The sequence below is a fragment of the Erithacus rubecula genome, assembly GCF_903797595.1.
Source record: "Erithacus rubecula genome assembly, chromosome: 16".
Classification (NCBI taxonomy): Eukaryota; Metazoa; Chordata; class Aves; order Passeriformes; family Muscicapidae; genus Erithacus; species Erithacus rubecula.
In genome coordinates, this window is record NC_136668.1 from 16,014,856 (window position 1) to 16,038,950 (window position 24,095).

At 42.9% G+C, this 24,095-nt stretch overlaps 2 protein-coding genes across 2 annotated transcripts in view; both read right to left on the reverse strand.

Moving 5' to 3' along the window:
• STK10 (serine/threonine kinase 10) overlaps positions 1-24,095 on the reverse strand; it is a 71,575-nt gene that overhangs the window by 30,709 nt on the left and 16,771 nt on the right.
• Positions 6,539-24,095, reverse strand: part of UBTD2 (ubiquitin domain containing 2) — a 34,716-nt gene continuing 17,159 nt past the window's right edge. The window contains exons 2-3 of the mRNA XM_079320013.1: positions 19,544-19,780; positions 6,539-6,945 (exon numbers count right to left, since the gene is read on the reverse strand). Coding sequence (XP_079176139.1) covers positions 6,548-6,945; positions 19,544-19,780 — 635 coding nt within the window. The 3' untranslated portion in view covers positions 6,539-6,547. The remainder of the gene's footprint in view (positions 6,946-19,543; positions 19,781-24,095) is intronic.

The following is a 24,095-nucleotide window of genomic DNA, read 5'->3' on the forward strand; positions in this document are numbered from 1 at the left end:
CCAAATCCCAAATAAAACAATATCAATCCCAAATCCCAAATCAAACAATGTCCATCCCAAATCCCAAATCAAACAATGTCAATCCCAAATCTATCCCAAATAAAACAATATCAATCCCAAATCCCAGAGAAAACAATGTCAATCCCAAATCCCAAATAAAACAATGTCAGTCCCCAATCCCAAAAGCAGCAATGTCAATCCCAAATCCCAAATCAAAGTCAATCCCAAATAAAACAATGTCAATCCCAAATCCCAAATAAAACAATGTCAATCCCAAATAAAACAATGTCAATCCCAAATCCCAAATAAAACAATATCAATCCCAAATCCCAAAGAAAACAATGTCAATCCCAAATCCCAAAGAAAACAATGTCAATCCCAAATAAAACAATGTCAATCCCAAATCCCAAATCAAACAATGTCCATCCCAAATCCCAAATCAACCAATGTCCATCCCAAATTCCAAATATAACAATGTCCATCCCAAATAAAACAATGTCAATCCCAAATCCCAAATCAAACAATATCAATCCCAAATCAACCAATGTCCATCCCAATCCCAAGAGCAGCAATGCCCATCCCCCAGCACACAGGAGCACAGGCAGCATCTTGTACCATAAAAATGAAGGTTTTTATTCAAGAAGTACAAATTTGATGGTACCAGCCATCTTTGAACCCATTCCCACGAGGCAGAGAGGAGCCAGGGCGAGTCCCCTGCTCAGAGCACAGGCAGCAAAGTGCCACCAAGGTGTCCCCAGGTGTCCCCAGGTGTCCCCAGCACCATCCTGGCCAGCATTGCTCAAATCCACCTCTGCTGAAACATTCCCTGGACTTGAGAGGCACAAAAAGGGGCTTGAAGCCAAGAGCAGTTTGTTGTTTTCACAAAGCCACCAGCTCCAATTTGTTTTGTTTTCTGTTGCCTTAAAATTGTCTCCAGCCTTTGGAGCAGGTTCTGATTTCCTAATGGGGAAAAAAAAGAACAAAACCCAAATCTGGGGATGTGCAGGATTTTCTGGAGCTGCAGGTGAATGAAGGTTTTAAGGCAGGAGTCAGGGTGTGAAATTCTCTTTGCCCCTTGGCTCTGAAGTGGTCTTCCTGTGGAAAATGAACAAATCCAGAGTTGCTCTGGATAATTTTCCATGGAAAATCCAGCAGACAGGTTGGTTCAAAGTCACAAAATCCACTTGGAGAAGCCTTTTGGTTCAAATATCTCCTTTTCCAGCTGTAGGCTCAGTGAAGCCCCAACTCCATCCCCACCCAGGTGGGTGGAATTTGGGAGAGGAGAGGCACCTGCAGGACACAGCAATCCCAAAATATTCCTGGGAAGGGAAATCTTGGAGCAGATTTGGGTATCCAAACCACCACAAGTGTTTGTGGCTGCAGAGGGACCAGCAGGACATTCAACATCTGGGGAGGAAACTCTGGGAATTCCAGCTCTGAGGAATCTGGAGCAGCCTCCACATCCAGGCTTGGAGCAGGATTTGCTGGTTTCCAATTTTGTTGTTTTTGTTTTTGTTTTTTTTTTTTAAACACTTTTCTCAAGCATCTCTAATCCCAAGAAGAGTCCAAGATGTCCCAGAGCTTCCAGCCACAATCCAGGAGGGATTTGATTACAGGGAAGGGCAAAAAAAACCAAAAACAACCAAACCAAAAAAAGCCCCTTTTTCTAACAGAGACTGTTTTCATTTCAAAGTAACAGGATCTGAGCAGCACAGGGAAAAAGCAAAAAAAAAAAAAAAGAAAAAAATTCCTTTTTTTTTTTTTTTTTTAAATGTAAACATTCTCTGCATAAGGTGCAGGGTCTCAGATATCTATACAGGAATATGGAAAAGTTTGGAAAAGAGAACTCCAGAGCCAAAAATGCAGCTGCCCCTTCCACTTCTGAAGCATCACAGATATGGAGAAACATTCAGCATTCACTTTGTCAACACCTACACAGCAAAAATGCTTCCAGAACTCCATGGCTAAAAGCATCTCACCATTGTAACAAAGAATATTTTTGGATTTTTAATACTTACCCAAAAAAAAAAAAAAAAAAAAAAAAAAAGAAGATTTTACATTATTTACTAGCAATGGATATATATGCAGAAGCACATCACACTACAGCAATATTTTATCAAGTTATCATTGACCTTCACCAAACATTATGCACAGTTGCTCCAAAGATTCCCTCTTTCCTCTCCTCCCCAAATTTTGGAAGGCAAAGAAAAGCTGGGGTTGCTTTGCTTGCTGCTGGGCTGAGGTTTGTTTTTTTTTTTTTTTTTTTTTTGGTGTTGTCACACCCCCAAATTCAAGGTGTCTGTTAAAAACCAAACTCACACCACCACCAACTCATCTTCCAAAATATTCCCCAGCTCCAGAGAAGCAAAGGATTTCAGAAAACAGATCCCAAGCTGTGTTTGGTGGAGAGGACCCCAAAAACTGCCAAGCATCAAGGCAGGCAGGGACATTTGGGGGGAGCAGCTGGCACTGGGGTGGGGGAAAGGACCCTGAGCATCCTTCTGCAGTGCCCCAAATACATTTGGGGATTGTTTTGGGCTCAGGGCTTTGTGCCTCTCTGCCCTTCAAGCTGGTCAGGAGGGTGATTTTCATCAGCTCTTTACTTCTGGCTTGGGCAGAAGAAAGAGTAAAAAATCTGTGTCAAATAGAGCAGGGTAAAAAAGGCTCTCCTGGTATCAGTTGCCAGCCAGGGCTGAGCAGGGATGGCACAGAGGGATGAGGAGGGGGAGAATTTAAAATTTAAAAAGCCCAAAAGTTCCTCCTCATTTGTGTTGTGTGCGTTGAAATTCTGTCACATCTTTTATAGCCCAGGGGTATAAAATTATAAATGTATAAATCTCATTTATACCTCAGGGGTATACATTTATAAATCTCATTTATACCTCAGGGGTATACATTTATAAATCCCATTTTTACCCCAGGTCTGAGGGTGGGGACAGCAGCCCAAGGGTCAAAACCCAGCCAGGACACACTGCCAGCACCCTCCTGCTGCAATCCTGGGGTTCCCCATCCTTTTCAGGGGTTCTCCATCCTTTTCAGGGGTTCCTTATCCTGTCCTGGGGTTCCCCATTCCCTCCTGGTGTTCTTCATCCTTTTCAGGGGTTCTCCCTCCTTTCCTGAGGCTTCTCATCCTCTCTTGGGGTTCTCCATCCCCTCCTGAGATTCTCCAACCACTCCTGGGCTTCCTCATCCTCTTCAGGGGTTCCCCATCCTCTCTTGGAGTTCTCCATCCCCTCCTGGGGTTCTCCATCCCCTCCTGGGGTTCTCCATCCTCTCCTGGGGTTCCCCATCCCCTCCAGGGGTTCTCCATCCCCTCCTGGTGTTCTCCATCCCCTTCTGGTGTTCTCCATCCCCTTCCAGGGGTTCTCCATCCCCTCCTGGTGTTCTCCATCCCCTCCTGGTGTTCCCCATCCCCTCCTGGTGTTCTCCATCCCCTCCTGGTGTTCCCCATCCTCTCCTGGTGTTCTCCATCCCCTCCTGGTGTTCTCCATCCTCTCCTGGTGTTCCCCATCCCCTCCTGGTGTTCCCCATCCTCTCCTGGTGTTCTCCATCCCCTCCTGGTGTTTCCCATCCCCTCCTGGGGTTCTCCATCCCCTCCTGGTGTTCCCCATCCCCTCCTGGTTCCCCATCCTCTCCTGGTTCCCCATCCCCTCCTGGTTCCCCATCCCCTCCTGGTGTTCTCCATCCCCTCCTGGTGTTCTCCATCCCCTCCTGGTGTTCTCCATCCCCTCCTGGTGTTCCCCATCCCCTCCTGGGGTTCCCCATCCCCTCCCAAGCAGACACAGCCCCCAAGGGAGAGCCCCTGATTTAGTTCCACTCCCTGCCCTCAGATAAATTTCCCTCCCTCACCCCCAAAACTCATCCCACTTTCCCAGCCTTCCCCCCTGCACTGGAATCTGCACCAAACCCCAACTTTTGGGGTAAATTCAATCATTTGAGACACAAATGTTCCCTGTTAATCACAATTTCCAGTTCTATGCATGGCCCTGTCAGCCTTGTGCCTTTACAGCTTGTCACTGACATTTTTAACAGGCATTTTGAAATTTTAAATTCTTTCCTAATAGAAATCTTGTAAAATTGTGTTTGTGCAGAGTGTGTGCTCAGTGCTGCTGTCACAGGGTCAAAGTCTTCACTGTCACCTCTAAAAGCATTTCACCATTGAATTCTTTCAGGTTTTGATATGTGATTAAGGAGGGGGAGGCAGATAAAGAGAATTTTCATGAACAAAGTCTCTGTTCTACTCAGAACCCACTCACAACACGGCCTTCAGAGCATCACCTTTTCTCCCTGCCATAAATGCAATTAAAATAAAGCATGATCTGGGACAGTGTCAGAAAACTGAGCATTTTCCAGCTCAGAGAGGGGAGAGGGAAAGGAGGAGCAATCCCAGCTCCTACATCTCCAAACCAGCACCTGGTGACAAATTGCCTGAATGAAAATAGAAAAATAATTAAGAAAAAAAAAAAAAAAAGGATCCTACAAAAATAACAAAAAAAAAAAAGCAGTGTTTTAGTGTTCACAGCTCCAGGTTTGCTCCTTCTTAATCCATCAGAATTTCCCCCCTTTTTAGGAGGGACTGCAGGGAAATGACACCATAAAGAACATTTATCCAGATATATAAATTATGCCTTTTAAGACAAGCAGTGTCTTCCTGGCATGAACCCATCCTTTGCCCAGAGAAAACCCAAGAGAGATTTTTTGACTTGTTTATGTAGCAAATATTTCCCCCCTCCTGCCCCTGGAATGCAAAAGATTTGGCTGCAAAACACCTCAAGTACAGTAAATCCAATTTGTTTGAAAAAGAAGTCCACAATAGAAAACTTGTTCTAGGTTAGTATTGATCAGCTCACTTTCACCTTTAAAAATAAAGGAATAAAGAAGAAAACAGAAAAGCAAAGCAAGTCACTTTGGTGATGATGAGAACAGGGAGCTCCTTTTCCTTTCTACAGCTCTGCCACTGCATTTCAGGCATCCTGCACCAAGTGGGGCCAGTGGAGCTGCCAGAAATCACAGGTTTGATACAAAATGAGAACCAAAAAAAAAGCTGTATTGGGGTGGGAAATGCAAACAAAAGGTGGCTCTGTTTCCCAACCCTCAATGAAATTCTGCTGGGATGTCCCTGATGACTCTGGTGCAAGAGCTCCCCTGGAGTTTCTGAGTGCCAGAAATTTGATTTTTATGGAATTACTGAAGGAGCAGAAATTTAAAATTGTCAAGGGAATCCCACAGTTTCACTTAAGTCACAGAGGGATGACATAAAGCAGGAAAAGAAAGAAAAACAAAACCTGCAATTCCCACATTAAGAGCACATTTGACTTTGGAAGAAGCAATTTCAGTGATGGCTTAAACCCCAAGCAAAAAGAAATGATGATGAAAAGAGCAGGGCCTTGATTCCCCCCAGGGCAGTGACACAGAGCAGCCCCAGCAGGGGGGACACACAGGATCCCCCAATCCAACAGGGTCTTTGAGACACAGGATTTGTCTGGTGCTGAAAGATCCCTGTTCCATTCTGGGGGTCACCCCCAGAGTCAGCACAGCCACACTGGTTCCAGGGACACCCCAAAAGCTGCTCCAGCTGTGTGCAGCTGCATCCTCAGCAGCTGTGCCCTGGAGGGGAGCTGCAATCCTTCAGAGCTGCAGGGTTACCTGAACTCAGGAATTCAGGGTTACCTGAACTCAGGATTTCAGTCAGCTGAACTCAGGAATTCAGGGTTACCTGAACTCAGGATTTCAGTCAGCTGAACTCAGGAATTCAGGGTTACCTGAACTCAGGAATTCAGGGTTACCTGAACTCAGGATTTCAGTCAGCTGAGCTCAGGAATTCAGAGTCAGCTGAACTCAGGATTTCAGTCACCTGAACTCAGGATTTCCGTCACCTGAACTCAGGATTTCAGAGCCAGCTCCCAGGGATGCTGTGGGATGCAGGGGCTGCCCTCCCAGCTCACCTTGGCTCACCTGAGCACAGCCTGGGGGTGCTGTGGGGGGCAGGGATGGAGCAGCACAGCCCCAGGTGAGGCAGGAGCTGAGGCTGCAGGGCTGGAGCAGGACAATGCAGGCAGGGCTGAGTTATTGCCACCTTGGAATGTTCAACTGCTGGGTCTGAGCAGCACCAGGAGCTGCCAGAGAGCAAAGCCCAGCCCAGCTCTGAGCCCAGGGCTGCCTGAGCCCCAGCAGAGCCCCCTGGCCTGCAGGAACTGGGTGTGCTGCTGGTCTGGAGCTGGAGATTCCATTCCCCTTCAAGTTGGTTTGTTAAATAAAAGTGCTCTCTGCTGCTCCAGCCTCACCACTGATAATTCAGGATCATTCCATATCTGTGTTAAGTGAACAATCTCTTCCCTCCCCTTCCTTTGCCCCGTTCCTCTCACTGCTGTGCTCAGCCAAACCCCAGGTCACACTCTGACAATTGTGCAGCTCTCCATCACAGAAATGTGACGTGCAACCCCATCCACAAGACCAGCACAACCCCCAAAGAGAGAGAAAAGCATCCAACAAAACCCAAAACCCCACCAACAAAAACCCGGACGAGACCCCGAAACCGCCCGACCGATCAATTCTCCACCGGCGTCGGATTCACCAAAGGCTGGCTGACGATCACTTGCACCACATAATCCTTGGGGATTTTCAACTCCTCCAGTTTCATTTTATCAGCCAGGGGCCTGCCAGAGAAGAACCAGCGCTGGCTGGCAGGCTCCACTCCCTCGGCAGCGTGCAGCCGGCGCTTCATGTGGTACACGGAGTCCAGGCTGCGCACGGGCAGCCGCAGGTCCCGGCCCGTGGACAGGCGCAGCCGCAGCTGGCACTCGTGCCCGGAGCTGGCAGGGGGCTCGGGGATGTCCAGGCTCTCCAGGTCACCCTTCTCCTCGATCATGTTGATGGGAGGGGACAGGCAGTACACGGGAAGTTGGTAGCGGTTGCCGAGTTCGTCGTAGCATTCGGTGAGAGCGCCTTGGGGAGAGGGGAGAGAGGGGATAATTCACATTTCACACTGTAGTGGGAATACTGGGAAATGGGGGGAAAACAGTGGGGATTTCTGGCACAATTCACACTTCATACTGCAGTGGGAATCCTGAGAAATGGGGGGAAATCAGTGGGGATTCCTGAAATAATTCACATTTCATACTGCAGTGGGAATCCTGAGAAATGGGGGGAAATCAGTGGGGATTCCTGGCACAATTCACATTTCACACTGCAGTGGAATACTGAGAAATGGGGGGAATTCAGTGAGAATTCCTGAAATAATTCCATTTCATACTGCAGTGGTAATACTGAGAAATGGGGGGAAATCAGTGGGGATTCCTGAAATAATCCACATTTCATACTGCAGTGGGAATCCTGAGAAATGGGGGGAAATCAGTGGGGATTCCTGAAATAATCCACATTTCATACTGCAGTGGGAATCCTGAGAAATGGGGGGAAATCAGTGAGAATTCCTGAAATAATTCCATTTCATACTGCAGTGGGAATCCTGAGAAATGGGGGGAAATCAGTGGGGATTCCTGAAATAATCCACATTTCACACTGCAGTGGGAATACTGAGAAATGGGGGGAAATCAGTGAGAATTCCTGAAATAATTCCATTTCATACTGCAGTGGTAATACTGAGAAATGGGGGGAAATCAGTGGGGATTCCTGAAATAATCCACATTTCATACTGCAGTGGGAATACTGAGAAATAGGGGGATATCAGTGGGAATTCCTGAAATAATTCACATTTCACTCTAGAGTGGGAATGATGAGAATTGGGGGAAAATGAGTGGAAATTCCTGGCACATTTCACAATGATCACTCTAAAAATTGGGAGAAAATCAGTGGGAATTCCTGGAACAATTCACAATGAATAGGAATTCCTGGCACATTTCACTCTGGGAAGTTTTACCCTGCTGTTCAACCACCCAAGAGGTGATGTCAAAATTCAGGCTTTAAAGGACCAGACAAAAAACATTAATGTCCCTCTTTGCATAGAGAAACTTAACCAGGATAAACTCCCAAAATATGTAAAAATATAAAATATATTTATAAATAAATATATAAACACTTGTATATAAATATAAAAATACCACTTGGAGCAATCCCACCAGGCTGACCTGAGCTGTGAAAATGCAGGAGAGCTCTGTGAAAGGAGGATTTTGTCATTTTCTCAGATTGCTGAGATGGTTTTTTACAGCCCTGGTGTGTCAGTGAGCACTGCCAGGACAAACAAACACGACCACCCAGGTCTGCAGCTCCAACACCCAGCAGGGATTTGGGGTTTCCACAGCATTCAAAGCCCTGCAGTGTCAGGAGGGATTTTTATTTCCCTAAATTCCTTTGGGATAATCTGGATAAAGCTCAGGAATTCTAGCTGAAGTATCAAACACAGGTTGAGTTTTTCACAGTGTGACTTTCTAAAATAAGAGTTTAACGTCATTAAATAGATTTCAAGTGATACATTAGAAAAGCAGCAGCATTTTTTTTTTCTGTGTTGTTTTAAAAATTCAGTTTAAGAGAAGGCTGAAAGCAGAGCTGGGAAACTGAGGAAGCTGCATCCCAAATCCCAGGAATCCCTTCACTGTGGGGAGTTAAATTGCCTCTCCCCTGCCTGAATTTACCTGCAGAACCAATTCCCACATTTCTGCCCCTAGAGGGGCACAGCCACTTCCAAATTCCCCATCCTTGTGGAGCTGGGAATGTTTGAAGAGGAGCCAAATCCTTGAGCTACAGAATATTAAAAACCTTTTATTCTGTTCTGCACACAACAGCCAAGTTCTCCTTGTTAGAAATTGTTTGTTTGTTTTTTGGTTTTTTTTTATGCTGACACTGAGTTGTCTTAAACTTTGCTGTTTGATCAGCAAAGTCTCCAAAATATAAAATAATAATTCAGGGATATGTAGTGTCACCCAGTGTAACAGCAGCAGCTTCTGCTGGAAATCTTTTGGATAGAAATCCTCTTTTTTTTTTTTAAGGATAATTTGTGTTTGTGAAAGCACAAAGAGGAAATCAATCAAAAGATCAATGGTTTAGGATTTCTGTTTGTACAGGTAGCACCAAGGCATCTGTGCCTTGAGATTTATGAGAGAACAGAACAAAAAAATGAAATAAAATGATATAATTACATCAACTCATTACTGTGATCATTAATAAATTCAGAGCAAACCAATTTTATTCAAAGCTGTGTTGGACCCAAACCCTTTTATGATTCTTTGTCATTTACAGACTGAAATTCCCACACTTCAGTTTTGTTTTACAACATTAATTTCACTCCTCATCTATTTGCTAAATGTCAGAGGATTAAATTCCAGACATTGAAACAAGTTTGCTGCTAAAAAAAAAGCCAAAATCCAAACCTCAACAGCCTTTTAATGCAGCTAAAATTCCTCCAAAAGCCATTTAGCTTAAAAAAAAATGCATCAGCTTTAGAAGAACACCTCAAAGAGTTAATTTTAAATAACATGAGGGGAGCTTGCTGAGGAATTTCTTCATCATTTATTTGGTTGCCCAGCTGAACTAACAAGGTCACAGCTGATGCTATAAACACTGGATTCCTTAATCATCATCAGATGAACAATATTAAAACAAATCCCCTCCAACAGCAGCTAAAGTAATAAAAATAAAAATATAAAATAAAAATAAAAATAACCCAGCAGAGGAAAGCTCTTGCCAATAAAAATCCACATCCCACAGACTGAAAAATGGTTTATAACAAACTTCATGGAATAATAGGTTATTGCAAAGCTCACCAGCAATTCCATTCATCCAGGTGAAAATGACCCTGCCCCAAATTCCCAAATATCCCAAACAGAGAAAACTTCCCAACTTTGCTGTTCTAACAGAAAATCACAGGAAACCAAATATCCCAATTAAAAAACTCAAGAATTCCTAATATTGATGTTCCAGCTGAAAATCAGAGGAAATTAAATATCCCAATTAAAAAACTTCCTAACTTTTCTGTCCTAACAGCAAATCACAGGGAATCAAACATCCTAATTAAAAAAACTCAGGAATTTCTAACATTGATGTTTTGACTAAAAACCTCAGGAAATCAAATATGCCAATTAAAAAAACTCTTCCCAACTTTGCTGTTCTAACTGAAAATCACATTTCTGCTCCTTCCCCCAGGACTCAGCAGCTTGCACCACTTTTAGCTGCAAGGGGCATTAAAAGATTATCAAAATTTTATGAGAAAGTAGAAAATAAGAGAGAAAAAAAATTATTTATTTTTTAGGTTTTTCTGTTCTTTAGGCAATTCCAGCATCCCATGTCCCAACTGAGCCTGATTTCCTTTCCCTGCTCCCCTTTTCTATCCCCAAACCAGATGTCAAAATGAAAATTTGAATTTTCCCTGCTGGATCATAAAGAAAAAAAAACACAAAAAACCAAAAAAACAAACCCTGGAAGGGGCAGATTTTGGGAGAAAAGCAGCAGGAAGGAAAAGGGGGGCAAATAAGAAAATACAATAAAAAAAAAAAAAGAAAAAAAACACCAGATGGGATTATTTTAATATTTCAGAACTAACATTTTTTTGGAGAATGAGGATTTCTGGAAGGAGCTACAAGGCAAAGTTTCTTTTTGGTTGTGATCCAGGTAGGAAACAGCTTGAGAATTTCAGAGGGAAAAATAAGCAGATGTGATCATCAAGCATAAGGAACAGGAACATTTTGAAATTAATTGCTTTGCCAACCACAAAAACTTTGTTTTCTGAAGATTATGAGGATATTTCATTGGGTTTGGAAGGGAAAAAATTAAAAAAAGAACTGGTTAAAATAGTGCTTCCATCCCATATCTGTTCAGAATTACTTTTCCTCCTGCAGGACCAACAATTTCAGAGCTCTCAATGACAGGAAAATCAACTTTTGCAGGAGTTATTAAGTCAAGCAAATATGGCCACACTCACCTGGAAACACAGAATTTTTAATGCATTTTAAAATGGCATTTTAGCATTTCCTTAAGCAGGAAAATTCTCATTTTCTATTCATAAACTGCCTTGTACTTTAAATTTTAGTGCAATTTTAAGGAGCATTGCTGAGAAACAATCAAAATTTAAGCACTGAGCAGATTTCCATCTTTTTTTTTCTTTTTTTTTTCTTTTTCTGCAGGAAAGGAAATTAAGACACCACAACCCAAAATGTAGCAGTGCAGTGAGATTCTGATTTAAGGAGACTGACTGTGTGTAACACATTTGCCCAAGAACTGCTGGCTCAGTTGTTTTTCTGACTGAAAAAAATCTCCATTTCCAAAGCCAAGCTGAGGTTGGATTGCTGAATAAATTGGGAATTTAGAGCTTTCACCTGTGGAGTATTGATTTGGACTCAATATATAAATCACTAATAAAATCCAGTGAGAAAACAAAGGAGTCTTACAGCAGAGAGCAACAATGAGGCAGAAAAGCTGAATTATCTCTTCATCTTTATTAGCTGCTGATTCCTGGGAAATACAGGATTTTATAAGGAAAAAAATATATTTTTTTTTCCTGACTTCATCCTTGGGAGTGTCCAGGGGTTGCTGCTTCTCCTTTTTTTCAGAGGGAAATGTTTGGGAATGCTGGTGCAAATCAGTACAGAGAACAATAAATATTATTTACAGCTACAAAATTAATAGTGTGGGGGAAGCACTTGATATATTTTACTCACTTTACTGATATAAATCCCCTCCTGTGCTTCTTCCACATGAAGGTTTTGCAGATTTGAAAGCTCCTGGACAAAAATGGAGTTTGGATCCCAAGGGACAAGTGCTCTGCTCTCATCCCCACCCTCCCTTTGTCAGCTCCTTGCAGATAATGAGCATTGGAGCATTTAATAATTCTCATTTGGAATCCATGGAAAAAAAAAAACAGCTCTTCCATTATGGGAACATTATTGGTCTGGCTCTTTTCCATGCTGGGGAACAAATCCCAGAGGCAGCAGAAGATTCAGAACTTCAAGACCAGCTCATTCCCAGTTGTAACAACTGGAATTGAAAGTGAAAATAAGAAATAAAGGGATTCTGACATCCTCCCCAACCTCCAGGATCCCATCCAGCAATCACAGCCTGGCTGGAGATCTGGAGATCACCCAGGCAGGGGACACAGGGACACATCCAGGTGGCTTTGGGATGTCTGCAGAGAGGGGATTCCACAATTCCCTGGGCACCTCTGCCACTCCTGCACAGAAAGAACTTTTTTCCTCGTGCTGCAAAACCAAAATAATGCTTTTAAAGAAGAAATCCCAGCTGGAGAATCCAAGCAAAGATCCCTGAGGTGTATCCTGCCTCAAACTAAGCACAGCTCACCCTAGAACAGCTGGGAATGATCCATCCCTGGAAATGTCCAGGGCCAGGAAAAGCTGGGACAGTGGAAGGTGTCCCTGCCCATGATGAGCTTGGAGTCCCTCCCAACCCAAATTTTGGGAAAAGCCTGCAGCACCTGTGCCAGGTGCTGGGCTGGCTGATCTCCTCCCCTCATCACAGCAGAGCACCAGCATCACTTCATTCATTAGCACTAATTAACTAGGCTGAAGGTGAGGGAGAATGAACAGGAATTGAGGAATTCTTGCATTTGCTAAATGAGCCACTTGTGCTCAGGTTTTAGCCCCAGCTCCTGGGGGTGCAGGGGGAACAGGGATGGGACATTTTGGAAATGGGACCTTGAACCAAATCCCTCAAAATTCCTCTTAAAAACCCACAAGCTGGAGGATTCCAGAGGAGCTGGGATCTGTCACCTCACCTCACTCACCTGCTGGAGAAAGGGGAGACAAGGAAAACTCCAAATTTCACAGCAACATCCACAAACCACCAAATCCTTCCCTAAAACAGCTTTAGCAGAGCTCAAATTCCTCCAGTCTTTGCAATTCATTGCCTTCCCATCACTGGCTTTGATAAATAAAGTAATTATGCATTAATGCTTGGTAGTTGTCATGTTAACAACACCATATGTGCTGCCACTTCCACTTCCCTGTGAAACTTGGATCTAACATTGCACAGAAGGAACAGCTTCCAAGAGATATTCCACCAGGGTTCAAAGATGACAAGTCATTTTACTAATGAAGTATTCATCTACTACTCTGCTTTGCATGTCATGAAAATAGATGCCTGTCTAGACAGGCTTGTTAGATAAAAAATTTAAAAATAAAATGGTTGGTAAAAGAGTTTCTCTCTGTAGCCTTTTCATTTACATTTGCTGTTCTGCATTTTCTGGCTCCTTCAAGGGGCAAAAGGAAAGCAGAATATCAGCATCACCTGTTCCCTCAAGCACAGCCACCCTGGCAGAGTTTCAAGTGTCCAGGTCACCTGTTCAGGGGGAGGCTGAACTCAGATTTACAGAGTTGGCCCTGCCTTGGTTACCATTGATTTTTTCAGCCTGCTGTTCCTGTAAATGCAGAGTGAACACCTGGCACTCAGCATCCCATAACTCACATGGTTCAAAGGGAAATCAAGAGGCAAGTTCCCATCACACACCTGATGGAGATTTCCTTTTTCTTGCCAACCACAGGCAGAGACAGATTTTGTCCCTGGAATACAAAGTGCAGGAATTCCTTGAGCACTCCAGGGATGGGGATCAAACCTCCCTGGGCAGTTCCATCTCCTCCTGTCCACCCCTGAGATCCCTCACTGGAATCTTCAGGGGGGGGGGGAGTTTAAAATCTTCATTTTAAACTTCAATTTCCTCACATTTTTAAACACTTCATATTTCTTTTTCTCATTTCCCAAGCAGACAGCAAGGCAGATGAAGCTGATACTCAGCCCCTGCACTGTAATAATGGAGTCAATGTCCACTCCTGGGGAATATTTAATAAAGCAAACATCATGTCCTGACCACTATCAGATCCCACAGCACCATCATTCACCTAAAGCAGACACAAACCTGTCTGGAACATCTGGAACACCCAGATCAACAAGCAGCTTCCTGCATGAGGAAATTGAGATTTCTTTTGTCACAAATCTGGGTTTATTTTGAGCATCTTGTGGCCAGGTTGGGTTTCTTGCTCTGGGGTTTGTTTTTTTTTTGGGTTTTTTTTTTTTTCCTTTAAAGGAATTAGCTGCAATTTTCTGGTCACACATTGATGGTTAAAAAAAAAAACCCCTGAAACAGCATTTCTGAAAAGTGTTGCATAGAAAAGACAAACTGAAACCAAATACAGGAAACACAGGCCAGAACTACAGGGGAAGAGACTTGAGGAGAGACCAAGCAATTCTGTTGACAAAGCTCCTCAAAATACCTTTGAAAACACAAGAGCAGAAATTAAAGATATTTAAGGAGAACAACTGTAGGATGGAGCCATAAGTGGAGTTTTTATTTGAAGGGTTCCTAACCTGCATTTAGATATATAAATATTCCAGCCAGCCACAATTGTTTTACATCCTGAGGATTTGATTCATTTTCCTTCCACTTGAAGAAAACTTTGGGAATTCTCTTTTAAAAATATTAATGCCAGCAGAAGTGATGGAGAGCAGTGTCTGCATTGGAGGGGGCTGGTGAGGAAAGAAGATTTTCCAAGGTTAGCAGGAATTTGGAGACACAACAGCAAAGCAAATCTGAAAAAGGGATTTTAGGATGAGTTGAGCTGTCCCACTCTCAGGAAAAGGATTTTGGGATCAGCTGGGCTCACCCAGTCTGGAAATGGATTTGGGATCAGCTGGGCTCCCAACCTCAGGAAATTGATTTTGGGGTGAGCTGGGCTCCTCCAGTCTCAGAAATTGATTTTGGGGTGAGCTGGGCTCCTCTGCTCTGGGAAATGGATTTTGGGGCTCCCCCACTCTGGAATGTGGATTTTGGGGTGAGTTGTGCTGCCCAATTCTGGGAAATGGATTTTGGGGTGAGCTCCCCCATTCTGGGATGAGGATTTTGGGATGAGCTCCCTCAATCTGGGATGAGGATTTTGGGGTGAGCTGCCCCACTCTGGAATGAGGATTTTAGGGTGAGCTCCCCCACTCTGGAATGTGGATTTTGGGGTGAGCTGCCCCACTCTGGAATGTGGATTTTGGGGTGAGCTCCCCCCCTCTGGGATGAGGATTTTGGGGTGAGCTGTCATTTCTTGCCCTGTGCTGTGCCTGGGCTCTGCCAGCAGCAGAATTTGGGCAGCAGCTCCCACCCTCTCCCAGAGCATCCCTGGGAGGGATTCAAACAGAATTTTATGAAATACTCAAAATACAGAGGGGACTCTGACGTCAAGAACCCTTAAAAATAGCCATGGATGTGTAGAAGAAAAAGCAAAATAAAAGCACTTTCCTAATGCACACACAGTGCCAGCAGCAGCTTGGCTGCTTCCTCACAAGACAGAAGCAATTTTGGGTTTTAATCCCTGCCTTTTGGGCTTTTTATTTTTTAAACTGAAATAAAAACAAACCAGAAAAACCTTCCCTTGAACTAATAACTGCTGTCTGCTGAGCAGAGTTTAGTTAAAAAAAAAAAAAAAGAAAAAAAAACCCCAAAGCAACAAAACCAGGAGGCTCAGCTGTAAATTTTCTGCTGTTCACTAGAGATTTGAGAGTTTCTTGAACTTTCACAGGCTGCATTTTCCTCTCAGTGCCACTGCTGATCATATTGACAGCCAGGCTTTGATAGCCAGACCTCCCAAAGCTTTCATAACTCTGCTGGAATCTAAAATTAGACAGCCACAGTCACCAAAATATCATTTACTCCCTTTTTAAAGGGGCATTAGAGAAACCCAAGTGAGTGTTTGGGATCCTCACATGTTTGCAGAGAATGCAATCCATCAAAAAGGGGATTTTTGATGATAATTAAAAAGCCTCTTCAGCCAAGCAAGCAATTCCTGCAGCTTTAATTCCCAGCAATTTTCAGGGACAAGAGGAAGAAAAACCACAAGGACATGGTGGCTTTAAGGGCAGCAGTTCACAGAAAATTCAATTTAAATGCTAAAGGTTCCACAGCAAAATTCACTGTGCAGATGCACTCCATGACAAATTCATCAATAATAAAATGTAATTCCAATATTGCCACCACACAAAAAGCACTGCAAAAGGACAGAGCCCATGGGAATGGTCAGTGTTACAAACCTGCTACATTTTCCAACATTTTGTGGCAGATATTTCTGAATTAATGTGCAAATTTCACTGACAGCTCAGTTTTCCATCAACATCAAATCAAACACATGGATTCAATAAATGGAGATTTTCATGGACTCAATAAATGGAGATTTTGAAGGACTCGATAAATGGAGATTTTCATCAACATAAATAAAAAAGGGAGTTTTCAACACAGCAAAGGGTAATTTTTTTTATGCTGACTACAAGTTCTAAGTGTTAAAAACACCCACAATCCAAGGGAGTGTCCAGATCCCAGAGTTTTGTGTTTTTTCCTGGAAATCAGGAAGCTCCAGAGTTGGAATTCTGTAATTCTGCTTTTTGTGTGAAGGCAAATATTGGACTTACCCGTGATATTGATAAATCTGTGATGGAGAATTCACTCAGTGCTCTGCTGGGACTGGTCACAAGCTGGATTCCACCCTGGAAATCTTTTCCAACCTAAATAATTCTGGGATTGTGTGTGGTTGAATTAGCAGAGTTTTGCTGGAGTCAGGAATTGATGGGAAATGTGCCATTCCTTCCCCACACTGCTGCTCCTGGCTATGAGGGGTTTGCTTGTTGTTATTTAAGATTTTTTGATGCTTTTTCTAATTCATATTTGACCCAGAGGAGAAGGAAATGCTCTATTCAGAGTGGGAATATTTCAGTGGTGTCCTTTGCTTCTCTCCAGAATTCCAGGGAAATATTCCCATCCCTATTTTTGGGGATCTCACACAGCAAATAAAGAGTCAGAGCTGCTCCTGGAGAAGTTGGAGCTGTGTTGGAAGGCCCAGAAAAGCTGAAAACTCAACAGAAAAAAAACCCCTTTTATCACTCAAACAGCATGAAAGGAGTTAAACCCAAATATCCTGAGAACTCTGGAATTTATTGCCTCCAACTGATAAGGGTTAAAAACATGCAAAACCCAAAGTTGGGTTGTGGCTTTAAAAGGAATCTGAATTTTATTACCTATTAAAGGTAACCTGCATTTTATTCCAACTTCCCCCTGCATAAATTGAGTTTTTTCTGCCATCTCCAGTTGATATTTTAGCAACAAGGGCTGCAAATATGCAATTTTGGAGATATTAAACCCCAATATCCTGGGAATTCTGCTGCAGCACATGAAGTGGAATTGAAAAAACTCCACTTAACCCCAACCAGATTGCAATTAATATTAATGACTTGCAGGCCAAGTTCAGCTCAACATTAACATTATTGTAAAATTCTCCCCACTCCAAGATTTCCTGTTTGATAGCTGAGAAGTGTGGAAAACTCTTCTTCATCAAATTTAAATGGGCTCATTAATAAAATATGGAGGATGTGCTACTTTAAGACAGGAGGAGGGGGGGAAAGAAAAAAAAAATAAATTATAAATTGGTGATAACGTTATTTCTATTTTTAAACCCATCCCACAGAGTCACCCAAGATAGATGAGAAGTGCTAAGCCCATCCCACAAGCTTATTTATTTATTTAATACTCCTTACATGCTATTTTTAACAGCAGAAGGCAGCAAAAAAGGCATCCATTAAAAAAATTACACTGCTGAGAGTCTTCCTCACACCAGAGAAATGACAAATCTGACAAAGCAGCCTCATAAAGAGATTTTTTTTTAATTTTTCCTATAAGATTCTGGATTAAAAAAAGCAATTTTATTTTTGCAGCATCAGCTAAGGCTGAGTTTCTATGTGCAAAATTTTTCTCTGTCAGTTTTTCCTCATTCCTCAGCTCCTTTTTCTCACTCCTGCAAGGTTTTATTTCCTCAGGAATCCATGGCTGGAACACAGGGACAGGCAAATGTGGATGTAGGATTTGGGTTGTTTTGTTTTGTTTTTTTTTAAAGCCTCTTGTACACACAGCAAATAAATAAAAAGTAAAATCCCAGCTCATGGTATTGCATCATTCTGCAAAGGGAAAAAAAAAATCAGTGAAAAATCTTTCTTTTTCCATAGATTTAAAGGAATTTATCTAACAAATGTTGGGGTTTTTTTGGGGAAAATATTTAAATTTCCACCATGAATACAAAGCACTGATGTCACATCCAGGAATTGGGATCCAAACCTCCCTGGGCAGTCCCAAATTCCTGAACTCCCTTTCCAGGGGGAAATTCCTGCTGCTGTTCACCCTGAGATTCAATTTTCATCCAAATTTTTCTACAGAAGACACAGCCTGCTCAGGTAAAAATCACCATATGAAAAAGAAATAAATAAAAAAAAAGGATCAAAGATGAATTTCAGAAGTGCCAGTGGTGCCATGCAGAGCCCCAATCTCAGGGAATATCCACAACATCACCAAAACTGAATTTTTTCACAGTTTTCTCCCTTTTTTTTCCAAATTTTTTTGCCCCAAAACAAAACCCCAGAGGTTGTTGGTGTCACTCAGAGCAAGGAGAGTTTATTTGTTCTTCCTGCCTGGAGAAAAACTCAGTTTGCATCCCCTGGATAAAAGGATTTAATCCAGAATCTCTTCAATGCCTGATGACTCAGGAATATTTGGATTTCTACAAGAGGCAATTCTGGAGTGAGAAGGTCACACTGCACACAGAACTTTGCCAACAGCTGATTCCCAAAAGTGTCACCAGCAGAAAGAGGAATAAAAACAAATAATGAAGTTTTGTGGGTAGAAAAAACCCCCCTGTAAACTGAACACCCTGGATAAAAAATCTAAATATTCCCTCTGTTTGGAATTCAGCCTCAAGGCAGGACAGCAGAGCCTCTGAACAGCTTTGATTTCTGAATTATTTCTGAATATTCTGCATGTGGGCCTTAAAAAAAAGCAGATTGTGACCTGCCAGCAGGAGGCAGAGCTCAGAGCAGATATTTTAACAATTAAAAACAATGCATCAACTCCCTTAGGTCAGCAAAAATGCAGTTTCTGAGTTATTAATTATTTCCATTTATCTGAATGGTGACTTAAAATGATCAGCAATTTCTCCTAATTTTATTTCTATTAGGAATATAAGGAAATTATTAATTTCAGAGTTGTGGAGTGAGGGAAATATAACTTGGGAAAAAAAAAAAAATCCCACCCAGCAGGATTCAGAATAAGAAAACAAAGGGGAAAGTACCCAAAATAAGAGCTTGCAGTTTATCTCACACAGGATCTAACAGCACATTGCCAGCTCCAAATTTCTGGGAAATTTTCTCAGACTCTTCAGAAGAGAAAGTTTAAAAAAAAAAAAAAAATCCCAACAGTTCAAGTGCCAAAGAAACCCATAAAATCAGGAGGGAAAAATAATCTACTTCTTTACAAAGACAAACTGGGGAAAAAAAATGGATGAAAATTGTGCCTTGGAGCATCCAGGTGTTCCAGGAGATTACAAAAAATCCCAAGTGCTGCCTGTAAAGATCAGACTCAAACTGGACCAGCTCACCCATTCCAGCTGCAAAAACTATTGAAAAAAAGCAAATTTTCTTAGCCCTTCTATATTAACACCATTTTTTCTTGGAAACTCTGAACAGCAGCACACCCACATTGAAATCCAGCTATTAGAAAGAGATTTTTTGAAGGTAAAAAAAAAAAAGCCAAATTTGAAGCTGTCACCCTTTGGTGAGGACGAGCTGCACCTACCATGGGGCAGTGTGATGTTTGCACCATCGATGATTGCTTGTGCCAGTTCATGGTCATTGCTCTCAAAGGCATGAGCAGCAGCTTTGAGGGCATCCCAAATTTCCTTCCTGCCCTCAAAAGCTGGGGCTGTGTCCCAAAATTCATCCCTCTTACTGCGGAGCTGCCCGTCCGTCATGGGGTAATCGCTCTTCCATTTGGGTTTCTCTTTCTTCAGGGGTTGGTTCCGACCCAGAGCCACTGTGAGGGACAAAGGGAAAAGGGAATTCATCAAAGTGACAGCCACAAAAACATTGGGTTTTTGTCTTTAGGATTTGTAATGTTTGTATTTTTTTTTTTTTTTGTTCGCACGACGCTCGTGGTTGATTTTCATTTATTGAGGGAATTATGAATTTTGTGGGTCTCCTCAATTTTCCCAACTATCAGTGAGCTCAGGAGAAGGGAGGTGAAATGGATGTGGGCCAGCAATTGTTATTTGCTGCTTTTAATTAGGACTTTTTTTCTGTGCAAATGCATCCTTGCTGATTTCCCCTGGAAATCCAGGAACCCATCAAGGTTTAAAGAGCATCTTCCTCCTTCTCAATAAACACAAAACCATTAGTTTCCCTTTAATACAGTGATTTTTGTGTAATAGCCACTCTGAGGGTATAAAAGTTGACAGATTAAAACTCTCTGCTCACTTCCCCATCAGTGCCTGGTGCTGCAGAAGAAATCCCAAATTCACAGAGGTTTTATGGAGACCAAAACCCCACAGGGGGTTGAGCCACACACCCTTCATTCAATCTGACCCCAAAAAGCACAGAATGATCAGCTTGGATAACTCAGGGTAGCACCTTTGTGAAGCTGAAGTGGAAAAAAGGAGTTTGAGAAGGATTTCTGCTAGTGAGGTGACACTGCCAGCCATGCAGAGAAATGAGCTTCCCATGGGCTAAAAACCATGGGAGAATGGGTTGGGCTGGAAAAAACCTTAAAGATCATCCTGTTCTGTCCCAACCCCATCCAGCCTGGCCAGGAATGGGGCCACAAAACCAAGCAATTCTTGCCAATATCCCATCTGAGCCTATTCCCTGTCACCCTGAGCCCATTCCTCTCCATCCCTTGGAAATCCTCTCCCTCCATCTGCAGCTCCTCCAGGCACTGAGGCCACAACTGTGTCACCCCAAAGCTTCTCCTGTCCTGAGGGCAATCCCAGCTCTCCCAGCAGAGCTGCTCCATCCCTCCATCCCTCTGCAGAAACAAAGTCAGCTCCTAATTAAAAGGAACAAATGACAATTGAATGGCCCCATCCCCCAAGCCCAGCACAGAACCCAACCATAACAAATTCTGAATTCTTTCAAGAGACCACAGAACATTTATTGCTTTTTGTTTCCTGGGGGTTGCTGCCATTTGCTGTGCTGACCATTCAGCAGGCAGCAAGCCCCAAGTGTTCACCAAACACCAAATTTCCTGGCAGAGCCCAGCCTTTCCCAGCCCAAGGCCTCCAGCAATGGGGTTTTGCATCCAACCCTGCACATTCTGCAATTCTCAAAACATAAGTGGGAAACCACTCCAACAAGGAATTGTTTCCTTAGTCAAGCTTAGCAGCCATGACATTTTCAGCCAGACAGAACTGCAAGAAATTTGGGTCAGTGGGTTTTTTTTGGTTTTTTTTTTTTCCACTTTAGCTCCCATCTGTTTGCACATCCACTCAGTGGATGCTGATTTCCCCCTCCCTGTCCCCAGACATGAATTATGGAAGCAGGTTAAAGGCAAACCCAGCAGCCCATTCCTGTCCCTGCTTCCCACTCTGCCCCACACAGCACCCAGATTTATTGAAAATTGATTTATCCTCACTCCAGCACAGCTCAGATCCTCAGAGCCTCCCATAACTCCTCCCTGGAGATCCCATCCTTCCTACACAGACAGCAGGGATGATAAACCTGGTGATAAATTCTCTTTTTTTTTTCCCCAGCTGGAAGGAAGGGTGGTGGAAGAAAGTGGCTCAAAAGCCAAATCCACTCTAACAAACCATCCATCCATACTGAGCCTTTAAACACAACCTGGCTTCAGCACAAACCAGTATTTAAAAAGATCTTTGGCCTGTTTATCATTTATTAGTAGTGATTCAAGGATCCCCAAAAAGCCTTCCCTGAAGAAACATTCATTATTTAGCTCAGTGGATAGAAGGGGCAGAAAGGATGAGAGAAACTTATGCCATGTAAAAAAAAAAAAAAAAAGTGTAAAAAAGTCTAAATATTTCCCTTCCCAGCCCATGTTTTAGTCACTAAAGCAAAACATGTGAATTTCTACGACCAAACTCTTGGACCACATCAAAGGACTTTCCCTTTTCTGTTAACAAAGCTGATAAAGAAACAAACATCAACAGTCTGAACCACTTAAAAGTATTTACAGTGTCACTTTTCTACTCCTCACTTTGGAAGGAAATTAGAGCTCAAAAGGAAACCTTGACTTCATTTAAGGCCCTGCACATCAGAGGCAGCAGCAGCTTGCAGGATGCAGAAGAGGAGGCAACATCCACATTAATTTTTCATCTTACATCACTTCAACAAGAGTAAGAAATTATTAATACCCTGCTGGAGAGCAGGAATTGTTTTCTAAATGCCAAATAGGCACGTTCTCTAGGCAGCAATTCCCCAAGTCACCACTCAGCACAGGCCAGTGGGGGATATTTTTGGAGAGGGATTTATTTAGAAGGGAATAGAGAAATCATTCTGCATTGCAAAAAGTGAAATATTGGGCAGTGACACTGCAAAATAAATCAGGCTGGTGCTGTTCCAACAGTTCAGGTGGTGCTGTGCATCCCAAAGATTTAGGATTTGGGGTGGAAATGCCCACCCAGCCCCAGCTGAGCCCCATCCCCTCCTTGTCCCCAGAGTGTCACCTCCAGCAATTCCTTGGGCACCCCCAGGGGTGGGGACACAAATTTGCCTGGGCAGTTCCAGTGGCTGGTGATGGATCAGAGACTGGGCACAAACTCCTGGAGTTCTTTTTGATTCTGATTTTTTGCTTGTGCCCCAAACCAGTGGCACACGAGCTGCTCCTGCAGGATTTAACAGCTTGACCTGTTTTCCCTTCCCATCCTGCTCCTGTCTGCCCCACTGAACTCCTGGCAGACTGCAAAAATCTCATTTTTAAAAGGATAAAAATGTGTTCCTCCAATCCTTGCAGGCTGTTTTATAACCTGAATTGTAAATTTATTTCCCTTGCCTGCAGCTTCCCATCAAAGCAGTGAATCTGTGAGGTTATCTCTGCTCCTTCTGAGTGAGCTCATGCAGATAAACCCAGATATTTAAATCAGATTCTCAACAGAACATCAAGAAATGTCTCAGTGGAAGTTCTTTGCAGCAGCTGGTGTGGTTGTTATGTGGGTATCACTGTGGGTATCACTGGTGCCTCTTCTGAGGGGCACCAGATGAGCAGGAGCAGCTGCTGCCACAAAATTCTCATATTCAAATCCAATATCCAGCTACACAATCCAGAACTGATTTATAATATATAATCCAGAAATAATTTATACCCTCCTGAATTACAGCACTCAGGCATCAAATTGGGAATATTTCAACCTCAGAGGGTTTTGTGTCAAACCAAAATGGCAAAGCTGAGCCAGGGGACAGCTCAGAGCTCTGGAGAAGAGCAGAATTTCTATTTAGAACCTTCTAAATGACCTGCCAGGTAACCCTGGATCAAACCCCACACCTGAAACAGCCCTGAGGCAGCTGAGCTCAAATTATTTCAATATTTCTTAATTATGTTTAGAAACACTTCTGCTGTCATCACCTCTATGTGAGTTTTCCCTCCCATCCCATCCTTCAAACCCCTTTCACCTATTTCTAAAACTAAAATTAAGACTCAAATTTGGCTGTTCCATCCCTGCAAGTGCTCCACAGTGAATTTCTTCCTTTCCCAAACACAAGAATATGTTGCTGCCTGCAGCATTAGTCTTTTACAGTTTTTGTAAAATGCAGAGAAAACTGGTCCAGGCTGTGGTGGAAAAGTTTCCAGGCAAACAAAACCCACCCAGGGCATGGAAAACCCAGGGAATGGATAAACTCTACTCAGACTCTCAATTTCTAGGGATTTATCAGCAGCTGCATCCTGGAATTCCAAATTTGCAGGGGCTGGCTGTGCTTCCCAATCCCTGCAATTTGTGGGATTGATGGAACAGATCAAAAAGCACCAGGGAGGAGCAGATACAAGAAATAGCCCAAAAGGGTGAAATTGGAGAATCTGGCAAGATCTGATAATATTTCCTTTTTTTTTTTAAATTTTGTCTGGATTAAGAGAATATCCAAGAGATGAAGAAGGTTTGGAGTGAGCTGAAATAGGAGCAGGAATCCCAAGAGAAGGGTAAAAAAAAAAATCCCCACAAATCTCTCTGAATAGAAATGATGTCCAGGAGCTGCTGTTGGTGGAAAAAAAATGAGATTTGGGGTCTGGGTATAGGAAAAGGACAGAAATGAAGAACTGAGAAGGGAAGCCCAGAGAGAGCCAGAGCTGCCAGGTCCTGCAAACACCCCCAGCTCCAGCAGCAGAAGGATGCTCAGCCAAGAAACAG